The sequence below is a fragment of the Triplophysa rosa genome, linkage group LG5 (genome assembly GCF_024868665.1).
Source record: "Triplophysa rosa linkage group LG5, Trosa_1v2, whole genome shotgun sequence".
In the NCBI taxonomy this organism is placed as follows: Eukaryota; Metazoa; Chordata; class Actinopteri; order Cypriniformes; family Nemacheilidae; genus Triplophysa; species Triplophysa rosa.
The window spans coordinates 18,124,606-18,142,558 of record NC_079894.1 but is presented as its reverse complement, the minus strand read 5'-3'; the positions used below and the strand labels follow the sequence as shown (position 1 = coordinate 18,142,558).

Here is a 17,953-nt window from a genome sequence, read left to right as displayed (position 1 = left end):
TCACAGCCTGACTCCAAGTTTGCTCTAGGCCTTTCATGTGCTTTTGTGTAATAAAAATATATTTTGCACATAGTATGTGCTCAGTGCTTAAACTCATATTTTGTGTGCACTTATTATAGTTTATGTGCATTTAGTTTTATATGTTGTTATATTGTGCAGTGTTATATTAGAATACACACCTATTACATATTAGATTCTACCATAGGAGCTGACTGTGTGCACTGTGACAGGCTGCCACTCTGCACGCTTCGCTCGCGCTTGTCGCTCCTCGAGGAGGGTGGCAGGCCGCGTGCTCCCCGCGGAAGCTCCGATCGTGGGGATCCCAGTTGGGTCCCAGATGGGTCTTGCCCTTTCTCAACCTTCACCCGTGGGGTCCAGTCCACCTAAAACTAGATTGGTAGGCTGAAAAGCAGAGCGCTAGTCCCGGAGTATGCTGGATGAGCGCTTTCTTAAATAGAAGCCCCTACCGCCGCGGCGTTGTCTGCCATTCGTTCCCGTCCTCCACAGTGAGGTCGTGGAAAACTCCATATTCTGCCCGCGTTCACACTCCTCATGCCACCATGTGCTCCAACTTCGTGGGGATGAGTGAGCGCGGGTATTCGGCGATGCCCCGGGTCGAGCAGAAGCTTGCGAGCTATCTCTCCCCCTCCGCGGTGTCGTCACTAAAAGCTCCCACACTCCCCACTAAACCCGTGAAGTTAACATCGTCACTAGTGGGGAAAGCTTGCAGGGCAGTCTGGGGCAAGTTTACACACACTCTGGCTGTCCTGCAGGTGTACCAGGCAGATGTGTTAAAAGAGCTCGATGAGTCTGACGGGGGTGGGTAGGAGTCTCAGGTAGGACTCAAATGCTATCTCCATCAAACCCTTCTATGCAGAGAAGAGACCTGAGGGCTGTTATCGTGGCTAAGAAGGCTTCGGCTAAGAAAATTCCTGATGACCGGCTCTCCCTGATGCCCCTGTGAAATGTATCTGTTTGCCCTGCCGCGTCGCGCGCTTCGGGGCAATGCCGTCTAAAAAAAACGGGCGTCTCGTGTGCGGGACGTCCACGATCTCTCTCCGAGGGGAGAGATCGTATTAATATCAGCACAGACTCCCGCCAATATGTTTCGGGATGTAGGGCTAAATTCAGCCATATGCGAGCAGCCAGCCCTGTGAGGCTGGTCCCCCTGTGAGGCTGGTCCCTCTTATAGATTATCTGGCAGTGTGGGAACATCTGATGTTAACTTTAAAGCAGGTCGTTGCACAAATCAGATCCGAGGACTGGTTTGTCACGATAGATCTAAAAGATGCATATTTTCATATCTCTATCCTCCCGCAACACAGGAGATTCCTGAGGTTCGCCTTTGGGGGCGTGGCGTACCAACATCGGGTTCTCCCCTTCGGTCTAGCCCTTTCACCCCGCACCTTTACGAAGTGCATGGATGCAGCCAGTGGCGGAGCCAGACAATTTTCATAGGGGTGGCCAGACTGAGACCATAGCTCACACAGTGGTAGCACAGAAACTGATATCATCTTTTTTTTCCTATGTGGCCAGTCACTGTGGATCTAGCAGTGTTTCTTAGTCACTCACTCATTTACTTAAACAGGCAGTGATTGCCATGTAGAATTACATCATGAAGATCCACATAAGCTTTGAAAAAAAGATCTGAAACAGTGTGGCATTGCAGAAGGTGGTGTCTTTTTAATTGGTGATAAAGCTCACACCATAATGACAATTTACACGACATAAGAATATACAAGAATGCACTTTTATCAAACAAACATTACAATATCACAGAAAAAAACAAAATATAGTAACCTTAACATTATGGGCAAGCATTTAAAAAATATTCCTTTGCAATACTTTGCATATTATCATTTGGCTGCCAACAAAACATTTTAATTCCCTTTCAAGGATATGACACAGACAGACCACCACCATTAAGCTAAATCAGCACTGAAAGTTGACTCTACTTTTAATGGCCTTCTACAAAGCTCTTTTAAATGACACTGACACAGTGAAACTTGCGACTTTCATACTGCTAAGTTAACAGCCTAAATTAACTTAGCAAACTTTACCATGTCTGTTTCAACTTCAGCACGCCAGGCATAATATACATACATTAAGACAAGAAACACTTCAAACATAGTGAATAAACTTAATTCTTCTTGTTAACTTACCTGTGACTTCTTCTCTCGCGGCGGGAAACAGAAAGTCCTCCGACTGCACGCGCAAAGTCCGTTGGAGCACACGCGAACAACAACAACACTACTTCTTCTTCTGTAATTGTGTTGGTGGTTGAAATTCAAGTTGAGTGTATTACCGCCACCTTCAGTTTGGGTGGAGAAGTACTTGTTTGAGGTGCGCTGTTGAAATGCGTCCATATGGGAACAACTGTGTACAGAAATGGTTCCGCAAAAAAGTTGCTGGCAAAGCGGTAGGGGGGCCGGGGGGTGGCCAAAGATTAATTTATGGTGGCCCCCTGGCTCCACCCCTGGATGCAGCCCTGGCTCCTTTGTGACTCCAGGGCGTCCGTGTGCTGAATTATATAGACGACTGGTTAAGCAGTGCAGCATCGAGATGCCGTGCTCTCTCATATGAGGATGTTGGGGTTGAGGCTCAACGCCAAGAAAAGTGTGCTTTCTCCAGCTCAGAGAACCTCTTTTCTGGGTGTAATATGTATTCGACTACAATGCAGGCTCGGCTGTCCCCTGCTCGTATCGAGTCCATTCTTTTAGCCATGGGCAGAATGAAGTTAGGTCAGTCATACACTGTGAAGCAGTTTCAGAGACTGTTAGGTCGGACGGCAGCAGCGTCCAACGTAATACCTTTGGGTCTACTACACATGAAACCATTTCAGTGGTGGCTGAAAACCAAAGGGTTCTCCCCGAGGGGCAACCCGTTTATGCATGATCATGGTCACGTGCCTTGGCACAGTGGAAGAAACTTAAGTCTTAAGACCTTATTTTTGTTGGCAGTCACTTCTCTGAGGAGAGTGGGTGACCTTCAGGCCCTGTTGGTTTCCCCGCCGTGCCTGGAATTTGCGCCTGGGATGGTTAAGGCTTTCTTGTACCCTATGCATAGCTATGTGCCAAAGGTGTCTACTAATGTGCCGCGGCCCATTGTCTTACAGGCCTTCTGCCCTCCCCCGTTTGGGGATCAGGACCAGGAGAAGCTAAACTTGGTGTGTCCAGTGCGAGCACTGGATGCTTATGTGCACAGATCTTCTTCGTGGAGGAGATCTGAGCAACTCTTTGTGTGTTTTGGTTCATCCAGGAAAGGTTTTCCGGTGACCAAGCAAACACTCAGCAAGTGGATAGTTGAGGCTATCTGTCTTGCATATGAGGTCTCTGGACGGCCGTCACCTGTCGCCATCAGAGCTCACTCTACTAGGGGTATGGCAGCCTCCAGGGCTTTATGGCTAGGCGCTTCAGTTCAGGTTGATCCTCTCTGCTCATGTTCATCAGGTTCTCTGAGCTGGATGTCGTAGCTACACCTTTGGGCCAGGTGCTTTTGTCTTAGATGTGTGCAGTGCTTACACACACACAGACAGGCATTTGGCAGTATGGTGCATTTGTATTGCGTTCCAATAGCGTCACAATGTCGACGCAGCGTAGAGTTCCCTTGAAAGGGAAAGTCTCAGGTTACGCATGTAACCATGGTTCCCCGAGTAGGGAACGAGACGCTGCGTCTCCCTTCCATACTCCCTGCATTCCTGTCACGCCTTGCTTCGGCACATTTAGGCTGAAGCCAGCTGTTGGAATGTGCTTTTATAGCTTCCTGGTGCCTTACGTCACCCGCCTATGATGTACAGTCTCCCCATTGGACTGATTTTACATACGTGCTTCAGATGCGATCACGCAGAGGGCATTCCCATAGCGTCACAATGTCGACGCAGCGTCTTGTTCCCTACTCAGGGAACCATGGTTACATGCGTAACCTGAGACGTTTTCTTAAAAAAACCTGGCATTACACTGATACCAACAAATTAAAATTGGAAAATGCCATTCTTACGTATTACCTTTAAAACCAATCATATTTTAAATTCTCTGTAATTGCAGTATTGCTGTGAGAGAGAAAAAACATCTACCCAATCCATAAATGTTCCAACAGTAGTACATTTTGACAGGATGGAGTTACTGTATACTAATGTATATTTTAGGTACATTATATATTTTAAAACTTAAACTGGCCTTGCCAAACTTTATAGTCCAATTGTGTTATTGGAAAACATCCAAGGTCAGTTTTTTATATTTGATAACCAAGGTTATAAGAGACATTTCTTCATTGTGAATTATTGCAAGGCACTTAGAAAACCTATTATATAAGAATGTACTTTTTTAAAAATAAACATAAACTAAATATACTTTTACAACTTACTGCAAAATAATGTCATTATAGTAGGCAATTACACTTTTAGCATTGTTAGCTAGGTTAAATAATGGAAAGTTTAGGATTAGAGAAGTCTAAACAGAAAAGGTTTCAGTGGTAGCTGGCAGATTGGAGATGTTCCTCCAGGAGATCCCCCATGTGAACAGTGGATTAGCCCTTACTCTCTGTGTCAGCAGGGCAGATGGGCTTTAAGAGCTTTGTGAATGTGCCAGCGTGTGAAATGCAGCTTCCAAGTTACATCATAGAACTATATATATGTTTGTTTATGTTATATATATATATATATATATACATATATATACAGTATCTATACATTTTATTAAAAAATAACTCTTCACCTCAAATGAAGATAGCATTTGAGTCCTGCCTGAGAGAAAACATATTGACTAATTCATTTAACTAGTACATTTTCTAGATAGGTTTAATCAACACCATATACACAGTATTTCATTTTATTTCAATACATAATAATGTACAGTACATATAATACACAAAAACTGGCATTTGCGAATTAAAATTCCTTTATTTGAAAACATTTCATAATACTTTAATGTATGGTGTCCAGGTGTCATGAAAGCTGTTTGTACTGCCCGCCAGCTATTTATTTAACCAGGTAAGTTTTGCCAAAATACCTGATAGATGTTGCTCAGATTCAGTAACCGACCAAAAGCAATAAGCAAACTATCTACCATATAGCTAGGATTACATGGCGTAACCACCATATACACTGATGGGGACAACTCCCCCAAATATTCTGATATGACCAAATTCCATATTGCCAAACAATAGAAATTGTGTAAAAAGGGACGAGAAAGCAAAATAAAGACACTAGAAAGGCTACTGATCACAAGATCAAGTGCCAGAGACAAGCCAACGGACAGAAGACAAAAAGAATACAGGTAATAATTATGGACTAAAAGGACAGAAAAAGCAACCTAACAAGGCACAAAATTATATTTTGTTTTAAGAGGTAATATTTCTTTTGTTCATATATTTGCATGAAAGTATAACCGAATATTGTGTTGTGAAGTGTGTTGAGACAATGACTTTTAGAGGATGTTTTGTGCTAAATTTTTCACATACATAAACTTAATTAAACAATCAAATCTAAACACAAATAGCAAGTCACTGTAGGCATTTTATGGAATAGAGCTGTATAAAGATTTCAAAACTTTTGTTTTGTGTTCCACGATATAAAAGTTTAAAATGACACAGTTGTTAAAGCTACAATATGGAAGAATTTTGTTATGAAATATCCAAAAATCACTTGCACAGTGTGATATATTTCATGCAGTTGTGTACTTACATTATCCCAAATGTTCCCAAGAATGTGCAAATCCAGAGAAATTATTATTTAAAATAATGGCCCGTCCCTTGTCTCCCTTGTACGTATTTGTCGCATATCAGTGACTTAATATCCGGTGCTCTGCACTAGCCTCAGTTTCTGGTTGTAGAAACTACAGCAACACGCAAATGCGGAAGTGGTTATACAGCATCTGGGACGCAGCATCTGTTGTTCTGTTATTATGGATCACGATTACTCTTTGGCGAGTAAAGGAAACCCAAAAAGGTGTAAACGTAGGCCAAATGAGGCAAGCAGGCTTATGGACAAACGAAAGAAATAAAACAAGGATTAATTTAATGTTTATTAAATAATAATTATACTTTTTAATATTAATAAAAGCGTTTTCTTAATGGAGAGAGCTTCGCGACCAACTTGGACTCGACAGAGTCTCCGCTCTCGCATGTGTTTTAATAGACAGGTAAGCACTTTTTTTGTTGTACATGAAATACTCATGCACAGATTATTTGAATAGTTATGAAGGCAGTTACCCTATGAAATACAGTATATGTTGCACAAAAATATCTAGCCAATAACGTTACTTGACATTTTAAACACGTAAAACAGTGCATTAGCATTACGCTACCAAATCAATTGACAAAGTCCAATATCAGTCGCGGGCTAACATAGCATTACATTCCACGTTTCTCGCAAGCGAATTCATTACGATGACATAAAATCAAATTAATTCATTACCTCGTCCGTGAACATGATGGGCGATCTCCATACGCCTCTGGATGGTGAAAACGACATGTCCCATAATTACACTCTCCTACATAACGTAATTTAGCTTCGCCTTTTGTTGTTGTTTCAAAAGTGCGCCATCTAGCGGTCCAAATATTCCATATTGTGGCTTTAATAATGCCTAAAATTACATAATTTTTCTTTTAAAATTAATATTTTAGGTTCCACTACAGTCTCACATAGGTCTGGGAGCTTTGGCCGCTTTCTTTGGCCAAGGCCCGCTCAAGAGGTCATATGATTGACGGGTAAAGCAACCAATTACGTTCGGTTTGGTGCCACGTCATGTTTTGAGGCTTGGAAATGTTCCCGCAGTAACAGACTGGTGTCCTTTCACGAAAGTGTCAAAAGTTAACAGCAATAACAATAATTGTGATCTTCGCATACTTTTAAGAATTTAGCGTTTAGTATATTGTGATGAATTCTTATAGCAACCGATGTAAAGACGACAGCTTACTTCTTCGATCAGATGGCTTCGTGTTGTTTTCAGGCAGACCGTTAAAGAATGCGACACGCACGTCTGCTTGAAATCCTGTAAAATTCAACCAATCAGATGACGACTTTGAACATGCTGAAATGTTTCCAGAAAAGTGTGCCTTAGGCCCGATTCACATTTTGCGTCTTTTTCGCGCGCATATTCGTTATTTTAAATGTAGACGCGCGGCAGGCGCGCGCAAATAGGGGACGATGCGCATGCGGTGCGGAGCGCACAGACGCGTCGGCGCCGCATCGAGATGGAAATAGTTCAACTTTTCAGAGTGCCGCGCACACACTGCGGGTCATTTGAAGAGAGAAAGAAGCGCGGCTCGCGTTTTCAGCGCAGTTTTCAATGCGAAATGTGAATCGAGCCTTTAACTGTGCGGAAAACGCAAGCCGCGTCGCCCCCTATTTGCGCACGCCTGCCGCGCGTCTACATTTAAAATAACGAATATGCGCGCAGAAATGCGAATCGGGCCTTATGCATCAGACGTTCAGGCAACGGTTTGTGTGCATGACGTCTGAGGCTGAGACTGGTTGCACTATAACTTTAAAGATGAGACATTGTGGTTAAAACAACAATGATAATTGTTCTAAGCTTGTACATGACATTGAATCGGACATTGACTTATTTGTTTGTGAATGTGCGGTTCCACAGCTTCTAAAAAGCCATGGAAGGACAGCAGGAGAGTGCTGAGGAGTATCGCACAGAGAGAGTGACATCTCGAGAACTCAGCTGTGTGTCTATGAAGTCAAATAACTCCATGTGGACCCCTCTAGGGTTTAGTAATGGAACAGTGATCCCAGACTCCAGGTTAACATTCTGCTAGACTTTGCACTATAGGCTACTATGCTAAATTTTATGTTATGTTTTTCTTTTTTACATTTTCTATTTTGATCATTTACATAAAATGTTGTTTTCTAGAAAGGAAATTCCGCCAGCAAATATAGAACGCAGCTATGTGTCTCTAATAACTCCATGTGGACCCCTCTAGGATTTTGTGATGGAACAATGACCTTTGACACCAGGTGAGACAGAACAATGTAACTGTAAAACTAAATGCTAATATGACTACATGCTAGCTGGTTATAGAGGGTAGGCATTGACGTCACTTTCCCACATGCACATATCGGGACACTCCCTGGGACACGCTCCCATAGGTGGCAAAACACCCAGCAAATTGGCTGAGGAGAAAAGGAGAAACAAAGAAACCGGGACTAAAACATGCAATTAATTGCTGAAATTACAAGCAGCTGGACCAGCTTAAACCAGCTCAAACCTGCTGCCATGCTTCAAACATACCCAACCAGCATATGTTGTTTTTTAAACATTACTGTGGTCTCTGGTTAAACGTTATCTTTTGTTTCTTATTATAAACCTCATTTATGAAACCTCAATGTCTCTGCAGTGTGAGGAGGGATGACCTGACCCAGGTTCACTCCAGATGTGGAATATGTAAGCAAGTTCTGAAAGATCCGGTCTCTGTCAGTTGTGGACACACTCTGTGCAATAGCTTGTATTGTCAATCAGGTCATTCAGGAGACTTTGACTGTGCCTATTACAAGACATCTAGACCAAGTCTTGTTCTTAACCTACATAAAGTTACAGCATGGTCCGGTTCTCCCGGTGTTGTTGATTTGGTCAAAGAGAGATACAAACCAGCATGAAGAACAAGTTTGAGAGCATTTTTGAGGTCATCAAATTACAAGAGAATCAAACCCTCCTGAGCCAGGTTTACACACAACTGTACATTATAGAGGGTGGGAGCAAAGTTGTGACACATGAGGTTTTACAGATGGAGAAAACTTACAAGACCTTTCAACATACTCCAATCAATTGCAATTACATTTTTTATCCATTAATTAAACCAGAATATGAGGGGAGGGCAAAGAAAAGAAAGAAAATATTAAAGACTGTTCTTACTAAAGGCATTGCATTGGAAAACAGTCTCTGTGCAGAAGTTCATTTTGGATTGGGCTGAAGGAAAAGCCAAGATGTAGATTGCATGTTCGTGCTTTCGTTTCGCGAGCTGAACTTAATTAAAGATGACCTGTACAGTCTTCACCAACTTCTACTTGACTTGCATCCTGAACTTAAAGATCTGGACTCACAGATTTATGAAGAATGTAAAGTTGTGTTCATCTTTGATGGTCTGGATACAAGCCGAATTAAAATGATGTTGCCAAGCAGCAAGAAAGTTTCTGATGTGACCGAGACATCATCAGTGGGTTTGTTATTGTCAAACCTCATCAAAGGAGAACTGCTTCCCTCTGCTCTCATCGGGATAACCTCCAGACCGGCGGCAGCCAGTCAGATCCCCTCTGAATACATCAACCGTGTGACAGAAATCCAGGTATTCGGCGACCCTCAGAAGGAGGAATATTTCAGGAAGAGAATCCGTGATGAGCATCAGGCGAGTAGAATCATCTCACACATGAAAAAATCCAGAAGCCTTTACATCATGTGCCACATACCAGTCTTCTGCTGGATCTCAGCTACTGTTCTTCAAAACATCCTGAAGCAAGATCACAGTGCAGAAATTCCTAAAAACCTGACTGAAATGTACACACACTTTCTGCTCATTCACATTAATATTAGGAATCAGAAGTATGATGAGGTTGATCTTGAAAAACTCCAGCAGTCCAATAGAGAAGTGATCGTTAAACTTGCTAAACTGGCCTTCAAACAGCTGATGAAAGGCAATGTGATGTTCTATAAAGAGGATCTGAGAGAGTGTGGCAGAAATGTCACCGAAGCCTCTGTGTATTCTGGCGTTTGTACTGAAGTATTTAAGGAGGAATCTGTGAATCATCAAAGGAAGATCTACAGCTTCATACATCTGAGCTTTCAGGAGTGTCTGGCAGCTTTCTATGTGTTTTATTGTTACTTGATTCGCACTGAAGAAGCTTTCGATTCGCTGCATAATTTGCATAAAAGAGTCATGGACGAAGCTCTTGACAGTGAGAATGGCCACCTGGATCTTTTCCTCCGGTTCCTGCTGGGAATCTCGCTGGATACCAATCAGAGACTCCTACAGGATCTGCTGACAAACACAGAGAAAAGTGCAGAAAGCATTAAGAAAACGATCACTTACATTAAAGACAAGATTGAAAACGAAAAAGGTCTTAGAGCTGGCAGATCCATCAATCTGTTCCTCTGTCTGCTTGAATTGAACGATCAGACCCTCAGTAGAGAGATTCAAGAGTTTCTGATGTCAGAGAAACACTCGGAGAATGAACTCTCTCCTTCTCACTGCTCAGCAATGGCCTACCTGCTTCAGATGTCAGAGGAGGTGCTGGATGTGCTCGACCTAAAGAAATACAACACATCATGGGAGGGCAGAAGGAGACTGTTACCGTCTGTGATACACTACAGAAGAGCTCTGTGTGTATTTTCAACTTTCAGATCAATTCAATGTCTTTTTCTACACATCACTGTTCATGGTGCAGTGGCCCAAAACATTTTGTTCAAACTCAAAGTACACAAATTATAGTTAACTCAAATCACATTATTGATGATTAATTAGTTATTGATTATTGAAATGATGTTTCTTGTGTTTAATTTGTAAATGCTGGATGTGTGTGAAACTTTCTTTCAGGCTTAACAACTGCACACTTACTGATCAGTGTTGTGAAAGTCTAGCCTCAGCTCTACAATCACCAGTTTCTGCCCTGATAGAGCTGGATATCAGTAACAATGACTACAGGATTCAGGAGTGAAACTGCTCCCGGCTGGACTCAAGAATCCAAACTGTAAACTGGAGATACAGAGGTGTGTAACACCAGGCCAGTTTGTCAAGATGTTTTTTTCTTTGATTATTTTATTTTTGCATTATACAGTATTTTATTGGATTCTATATTTTGAGAATTTAACACTGCAAAAAGAAATAACATTTAAAGGGACAGTTCACCCAAAAATGAAAATTCTGTCATCATTTACTGACCCTCAGGTTGTTTCAATATAAATGTCTTTTCTTAGGTTGAACACAAAGAAAGATATTTGGAAGAATGTTAGCAATTTTCAGTTCTGGGACATCATCCACTGCCATAGTAGGAAAAACATATTGTATATTTTTTGTTCTGTTGAACACAAAATGAGATCATTTGAAGAATTTAAGACAACAAACAGTTCTGGGGCACTTTTAACTACCATTTAATTTCTAAATGATGATAGAATTTTATTTTGGGGTGAACTATCACTTTAAGACAGTGGTCCACAGTGGCTAATTACTGTTTACTCACAAGCAACTTTTTGTTAAAAATAAAGCATGGGTACAGAAATATTACAACCACTGTTCTCTTTAAGCCGCGCGGACTCATTGAAGCTCCCGCGCATTGCAATTTTAACCTGCGTGCGTGCAGACAAAAACATCCATTCAGGCCAATATTAAGCAAGCAATGGAAGAAACGTTACATCTGCATCGTAAAAACCGGTAGGGTTAGAATCAGTGCATTCTCTGTCTCCCTTCCGATAAAAGTACGCATGAAAGGAGTTGCGTGCAAATAAAGTGCATTCTCATATGTTTCTGAACTTCTCTTCAAATGTGTTAAAGCTGTAAAGCGCTAATTTGACAGCCAAATGACACCACACCGCTTCTGCATTGTAAACTCTGACAGAACTATTACATTCTGAAGTACGTGTTTAAAATCAATGAAACGCGCACTGTGTAGTACTGATGGTGCACGTCAAACAAGTTGCCCCGAAAATAACGCGGACTCGTTGTATCATGTTGCTCTCCTTAGAAATGATGCTCTGCAGAAAGAAACTCATGTTAATTTTCGTGTAAGAGCCGCGACAATGCTGATGCACGAGAATGGCAGCTCAGAATTATAAAATAGCGGTGTGTTCTGCAACGCACAGAGAAGCGGAAAAAAAGAATCACACTTAATAAAACGGCCTGATTTTACAACAGAATGCATAAAATCTGCACTAATTAGTCTTTGTGCCATTAACTAGGGTCAGTCATCTCATTGAAGCCTTAATAAAAACTAAGGTTCAAATAAATGTTTAATTATCCATCTCAAACAATGGAAATGTTTAATGCTGCAAATCCCTTAAAATAATCAAGCAACAAAATTAATACACAGAAAAGTATTTAGCCTATGTGCAACAATAACATAATAGTGCTCATGTAATGTCTTAACATAATATTACTGTGACAATAGGGTTGTTTCTATTTAAATAGAAACAAGTGGTCCCTAAATTCACGAAGGTTTAATGTCATTCCAACTTTATGCCAGTGAAACGCGGCGATGAACGCATGCTTTATATGCGCCACGCGCTCGTGTGTAAACACATTAGGACAATTTATATATAAAACAGTATACAATATTGGTTAATGTTCCTGTAGGAAGGAGCTTGTTCTGTTGACAGACAGAGGCTTCAATTCCGCGAGTAGGCTACAGTTTGCAAAACCGTGCGCACGGATTGCGAAAGCGTGGGCAGATTATGAATTCGTGGGTACAGATTTCAAAAACTGAGGGGACGGTTTACAAAACCGAGAGCACGGATTGTAAACTCGTGGGTACAGTTTATTAATCCGAGAGCACGGTTTTGTAAACTGAGGGAACGAATTACGAAACTGTGGCCACGGATTTGCGGGTCTTGTTTTTTTTTCTCCCGAGGGGTGACCAGACGGGCTCCGTACATTTGAGACGATACTACTCTTCTGAAATTCATATAGTAGATGGTTGAGTGCATAGTGCATAGTTTAAGTGCATAGTGTATAGTATGTCATTTGGGACACAACTCAAGGATTTAGTGAGAGCCCGGCGTCGATTAGTTTGGTCTGACAGGAGGAAATGACGATGGCGGAAAAGTCGATGAGTACGCGGAAGTGTGTTCTGTCTTTTTTCATACGAATAAATGAAGGGGAGAAAATAATCGCAAAAAAATGTAAGTGTAATTCTGTTGACCAGAGAATATGTCTGTTGCCCACTTCACGTTGAGCTCGAGCTTTTGATCTTCGCGTTTCAGTTTGAGCTTAAGTGAAATCAGTGATGTGCAGTATACTGTCACAATTCCATTATAACCAGTTGAAAATAGGTATTGACAAAAAATATAATTATGTTTCTGTTGTCTGGTGCGGTGCCTGATCCCTTGATTCTCACAGATAGGCTCCATAGTTTCGTCTTGGAGTGACTGTCAAGCTGCTGTAAATGGATGATTGGAATATAGAGTTCTGTTAACGACATAAATAATGTCTTCATGTTCATGTAAGTTTCATTTTGCCATGCAAGACCACAACATTTCAACTACATTGTTTGTTATTACATGACAATACTTGATTCTGATCAATAACAGCATTCTGAAGTGAAATATATATTTAGACAATTAATTGGTAACAGTTAGCTGTTCAATTGGAAACCCACATTATCACTTTATGTAAGTGTCAGCTGAATGATTCTCCATTAAATGTGTTTGTGTGTTCTTAGGTAAAAGACCACTGTCCATTTGATCTGTCCATTTGGAAACATCATGTCCTCTACGGGGCCATCACTGTTGTGCCCTCGACATCCTGCGGCAGGAGATGAAACCAGGGTGGCGTGTGAACGTGGGATTCACTCCTCAGAGAGACACGCTGGTCTCATGCTCGCTCAGATGAACAAGATGCGTCTTCGCTCTGACTTCTGTGATGTGAAGTTGCTGGTGGGGGACAGAGTTTTCGGGGTCCACAGGCTGGTGCTGGCCGCCAGCGGCCCTTACTTCGCTGCTCTGTTCTCAGGTGCCATGAGCGAAGCCCGTGAGGAGGAGGTTCGAATCGTGGGAGTGGAAGCTGATGTCTTTGAAATGCTCCTGGAATTTATCTACACTGGTATGCTGATATTACACTGTATGTGTTTGTCTGTCACTTTAAGAACCTGAAAGTCAAAGTGGGTAAAGATTTGGGCTGGTAACCCAAAGATTGTTGGTTCAAAGGTGTGATGCAAGAACTAGTATTATTTTAGACTTGAGCAATTATTAGTTTACTGTTAGCATGAAACCGCAAAAAGTTAACACAATAATTCATTTCTTTCACACAGGCTATATTCATGTGACAGTAGACATTGTACAGGAGGTGATGGTGGCCGCGGACATGCTGCAGTTGAGTGATGTGGTGGATATATGTGGAGATTTCCTCCGGGCTCACATGGACCCCTCCAACTGTGTGGGAGTCTATCGGTTCCTGGAGCAGATCGGCTGCATGGCACTGTTACAGTTCACTGAAGACTACATCCACGTTCATTTTCTAGAGGTCAGTTTAGATTCATGTTAATGTTCATCCCTCTTTGTTCCTGTAGCTCAGTTAGTAAGGCATGATGATTCAGAACAGTGGTGACTTTATTCGGATATGGTCGACGTTGCATCAGGTTCGCTCTTCAGAGGAGTTCTCCAGCTTGTCTAAAGATCAGCTGGTGAAGCTGCTGCGCAGCGAGGAGCTCAGGATTGAAGACGAGTTACAGGTGTTGACCGCTGCTATGGACTGGCTCCTCCATGATGTCCCACACAGGAAGAAGCACGTGGTGGAGGTCCTGGAGCCTGTGCGCTTCCCTCTGCTGTCTCCACAGAGACTCTACAAGTACATAGAGGGTGAGTGATTGCGTTCTCAGCAACTGAGAACAAACAAGGCTTCATGTCTTCAAATCGTCTGATTAGACAAATGTCATTTAAGAACGTAGAGGTCTAGTTCAGTGCTTCCAAAACTGGGGCCACTGCCCCCTAGTGCGGTATAGAGATATTGCACGATGGAGCTGTGGAATACAGCCAATTAAAATCATAAAACATTCACTTAAAAACGGAGGAATGTATTTTATTGTAATAGACTCATGAACTGACTAGCTTTTGTTGTTTTAAAATATATTTGTAAAAAAATACATCTTGCCTATGATTTACAAATTTTAGCATCACAAGATTAAAATCGCAAAATGAAAACTAGAAACCCTTATGAACTAGTAATAAATGTGGATTATTTTGTGCAGTGAGAGAATGTAATTCTGCGTATTTTATCTGTATTCTCTGTATCTTTATTTTTTACTACCAAGACAAACCTATGGGGGCTTTTGGTGTGTTTTTAGGGGGCGTACCCCTCTGAAGTTTGGGAAGCTCTGGTCTAGTCTATATCTGTTGGATTCATTTTCAAAAACTTCCCTGACAGGTATTTCTGACTTCAGTTTGCGAGTGGCGTTACAGACGCTGCTGAGAGAGTACACTGAAGTCAACAAGTCTCCTAAAGAGAGCAAACCACTCAATCTCTTGCAAACGGCCAAAACCCGGCCCAGGAGAAAAGCCCGCAAGTACCTCTACGCCATTGGTGCGTGAACTTCTGTCAGAATTCAGAAATGACATTCGGTCCGATGTGAAAATTAAACGTGTCTTTAATTCTGCTTTGGTGACAAATCTGTTTTTTGTCATTAGGTGGTTACACTCGTCTTCAGGGTGGCCGCTGGAGTGACAGTCGGGCTCTGAGCTGTGTGGAACGCTTCGATTCGTTCAGTCAGTACTGGACCACCGTGTCCTCTCTGCATCAGGCCCGCAGTGGCCTCGGGGTGGCAGTTCTGGAGGGCATGATCTATGTGGTTGGGGGTGAGTGTTTTTTGTAATATCATCCATTGCTTTGTACGTTGAAGGTGGAATCATATCTTTTTGTTTCACAGGAGAAAAAGACTCCATGATCTTCGACTGTACGGAGCGTTATGACCCTGTGACTAAACAGTGGGCAGCAGTGGCATCTCTGAACTACCCTCGCTGTGGGGTGGGGGTTTGTTCGTGTCATGGAGCTCTGTATGCACTCGGTAAGAAAATTCAGATACTTTGTGGTGATTTGGGATTGTTATGTTGTATTATCATATTGTGTATTGTTTCAGGGGGCTGGATTGGCTCAGAGATTGGGAAGACCATGGAGCGATATGACCCAACTGATAATAAGTGGGAGGTTATTGGAAGCATGGCTGTACCTCGATATTACTTTGGTTGTTGTGAACTGCAAGGTACAACCATCCAAATAAGTAAACCCAGCATTTTACATGTTAAACACTTACTGTCGATGACTTGAAAAAGTTTATCAAACCCAAATTTGACAAAAAACGTTTAGGTTTATTAATGGGCATACAAAGCCAAAACGTTTGAGTCATAATTTAATTTTAAATTTTGAAATTTTAAATCAAGATGCAATATAATGAACTCTACTCTGAATATACATCATAAGTGTGTGAAATGAGATGTGTGTGTGTGTGTGAATGTTTCAGGTTTCATCTATGTGATTGGCGGCATCAGCGATGAGGGTACAGAGCTGCGTTCGGCTGAGGTCTATGACCCTATTTCCCGCCGCTGGAGTGCCCTTCCTGTCATGGTGACCCGACGGGCGTATGTGGGTGTGGCTAGTCTAAATAACTGCATCTATGCTGTAGGAGGCTGGAATGAAGCTCTGGGGTCATTGGACACTGTGGAAAAATACTGTCTGGAGGAGGTAAGACTAGATTTAGTTTTTAAGTCTAGAGAGCCAGGCTTTCGAATATCAGCAAATGCCTTTAATGCAAATGCTTTGATTAAAGCGTGGCTTATGACTGTATGATGTTACAGGAGAAGTGGGTAGAGGTGGCATCAATGGCGGTCCCGCGGGCTGGTGTCACAGTCGCGGGCGTCAACGGCTTGTTGTACGCGGTGGGCGGTCGGACCTCCAGTCGAGACTTTTCAGCACCAGTCACTGTGGACTCGGTCGAAATCTACGACCCTCACCTGGACACTTGGACGGAGATCGGTAACATGATCACCAGTCGTTGTGATGGCGGCGTGGCTGTGCTCTGATTGGCCGCTTCTGGCCGAGGACATTTAACGCAAACTCTTTGACTCGGCACTTACTGCTCAACTCGACTCTTTTATCACGTAAAACAGTGTCTAATTTATCATTTTGAATAAGTGGAGACAGACACCTGGTAAAATCTGATGTGATAAACTGAAACACATACAATAGTAGTGCACAAAGGGTGGAGTTTGAGACTTCTATGTCTGTATTTGTCACTGCAAGGCCACAAGCAAACCACACTTTAATATAGCAGCTCTTTGTAACGCTTAAAGTTGAACTTAAATGTAAGACTGAAGATCCTGTAATGGATCTGTTGTAAACGATTCTGAAATGTAAGGATCCTCCAGACAAGTGCTCCAGTTGATTCGAAAGGTACCACGTTGGTCTGTTATGTCATTTTGTAAGTTTGTTTTTACCGTGTTATCATCTCATTTCTGTACTGTTGTCAAGGGACGTGTTTACGATGTGCAAATAATCTAGCAATACATTTCCTCTTATTCTGTACTTTGAAAATACTTTGCCCTAAATACATATTCTGTGTCACATTCGCCTCTCATTTCAAAATGTTTCAGTTGTTACATGTTGCACTTTTTTGTGTTTTAACTTTTTTGTCTTTGGTTTCTCATAATCTAAAAATTGTGTAAAGCTGTTTGATGGTTGTAAAATATTTTAATAAATGTTAATTCTAGCAGCTGAAATAATGTGTATTTAATCCAATATTTTATCTGCAGTAGCAGACAGACATACTTGTAAATGCTCTCTTTAATGCTTTGGATTAATGCTTGAGGATTTGTTGTACAACAAAACAAGGATTTTGTACAATTTGAGGCAAAATTTTGCACCTGGGGAAATTAATTTTAAATCATTTTGATTTTGCTCAATGAACACTTTACATACAGATTGATTGACTTTGGAAAAAGTTAAGACAAAAATAACCTTTGCCTTTGACATGACAAAGTAATGCAGTTTAATATTGAATATAAATGTAGACAAATAAGGTTGGTTAAAGAATGTAATCACACTAAATCATATTGAAACTGGGTTTATTTTAATATTCCTTGGGATGGGTTTTGTGTTGATCAACATTACACCACAAATGCTAAACTTGAAATTAATATTTCTTTTTAAATGGACTGACGAATATCGAAGCCTGTAGAGATACATTTGTAATATTTTTTTGTCTTTATGCGAGTTAATCTGAATGATTTCAAAATTGGTATAAAATTCTGACCAAAAC

General features: G+C 41.6%; 1 protein-coding gene across 3 annotated transcripts; it reads left to right on the top strand.

Annotated features, from left to right (window-relative positions):
• The first annotated feature begins 12,436 nt into the window (after positions 1-12,436).
• ipp (intracisternal A particle-promoted polypeptide) lies at positions 12,437-17,405 on the top strand. Of its 3 annotated transcripts, none has more exons than XM_057334312.1 (11): positions 12,438-12,830; positions 13,052-13,150; positions 13,370-13,749; positions 13,958-14,169; positions 14,285-14,504; positions 15,070-15,225; positions 15,330-15,497; positions 15,569-15,706; positions 15,779-15,901; positions 16,160-16,380; positions 16,494-17,405. In XM_057334312.1, the coding sequence occupies exons 3-11, from the start codon at positions 13,413-13,415 to the stop codon at positions 16,716-16,718; spliced, it is 1,800 nt and encodes a 599-aa protein (XP_057190295.1). In that variant the 5' UTR covers positions 12,438-12,830; positions 13,052-13,150; positions 13,370-13,412; the 3' UTR covers positions 16,719-17,405. The 3 variants fall into 3 exon arrangements, with proteins under 3 accessions (XP_057190296.1, XP_057190295.1, XP_057190294.1); XM_057334311.1 differs by having other exon boundaries at positions 13,048-13,150; XM_057334313.1 differs by lacking the exon at positions 13,052-13,150 and having other exon boundaries at positions 12,437-12,830.
• The last annotated feature ends 548 nt before the right edge of the window (positions 17,406-17,953 follow it).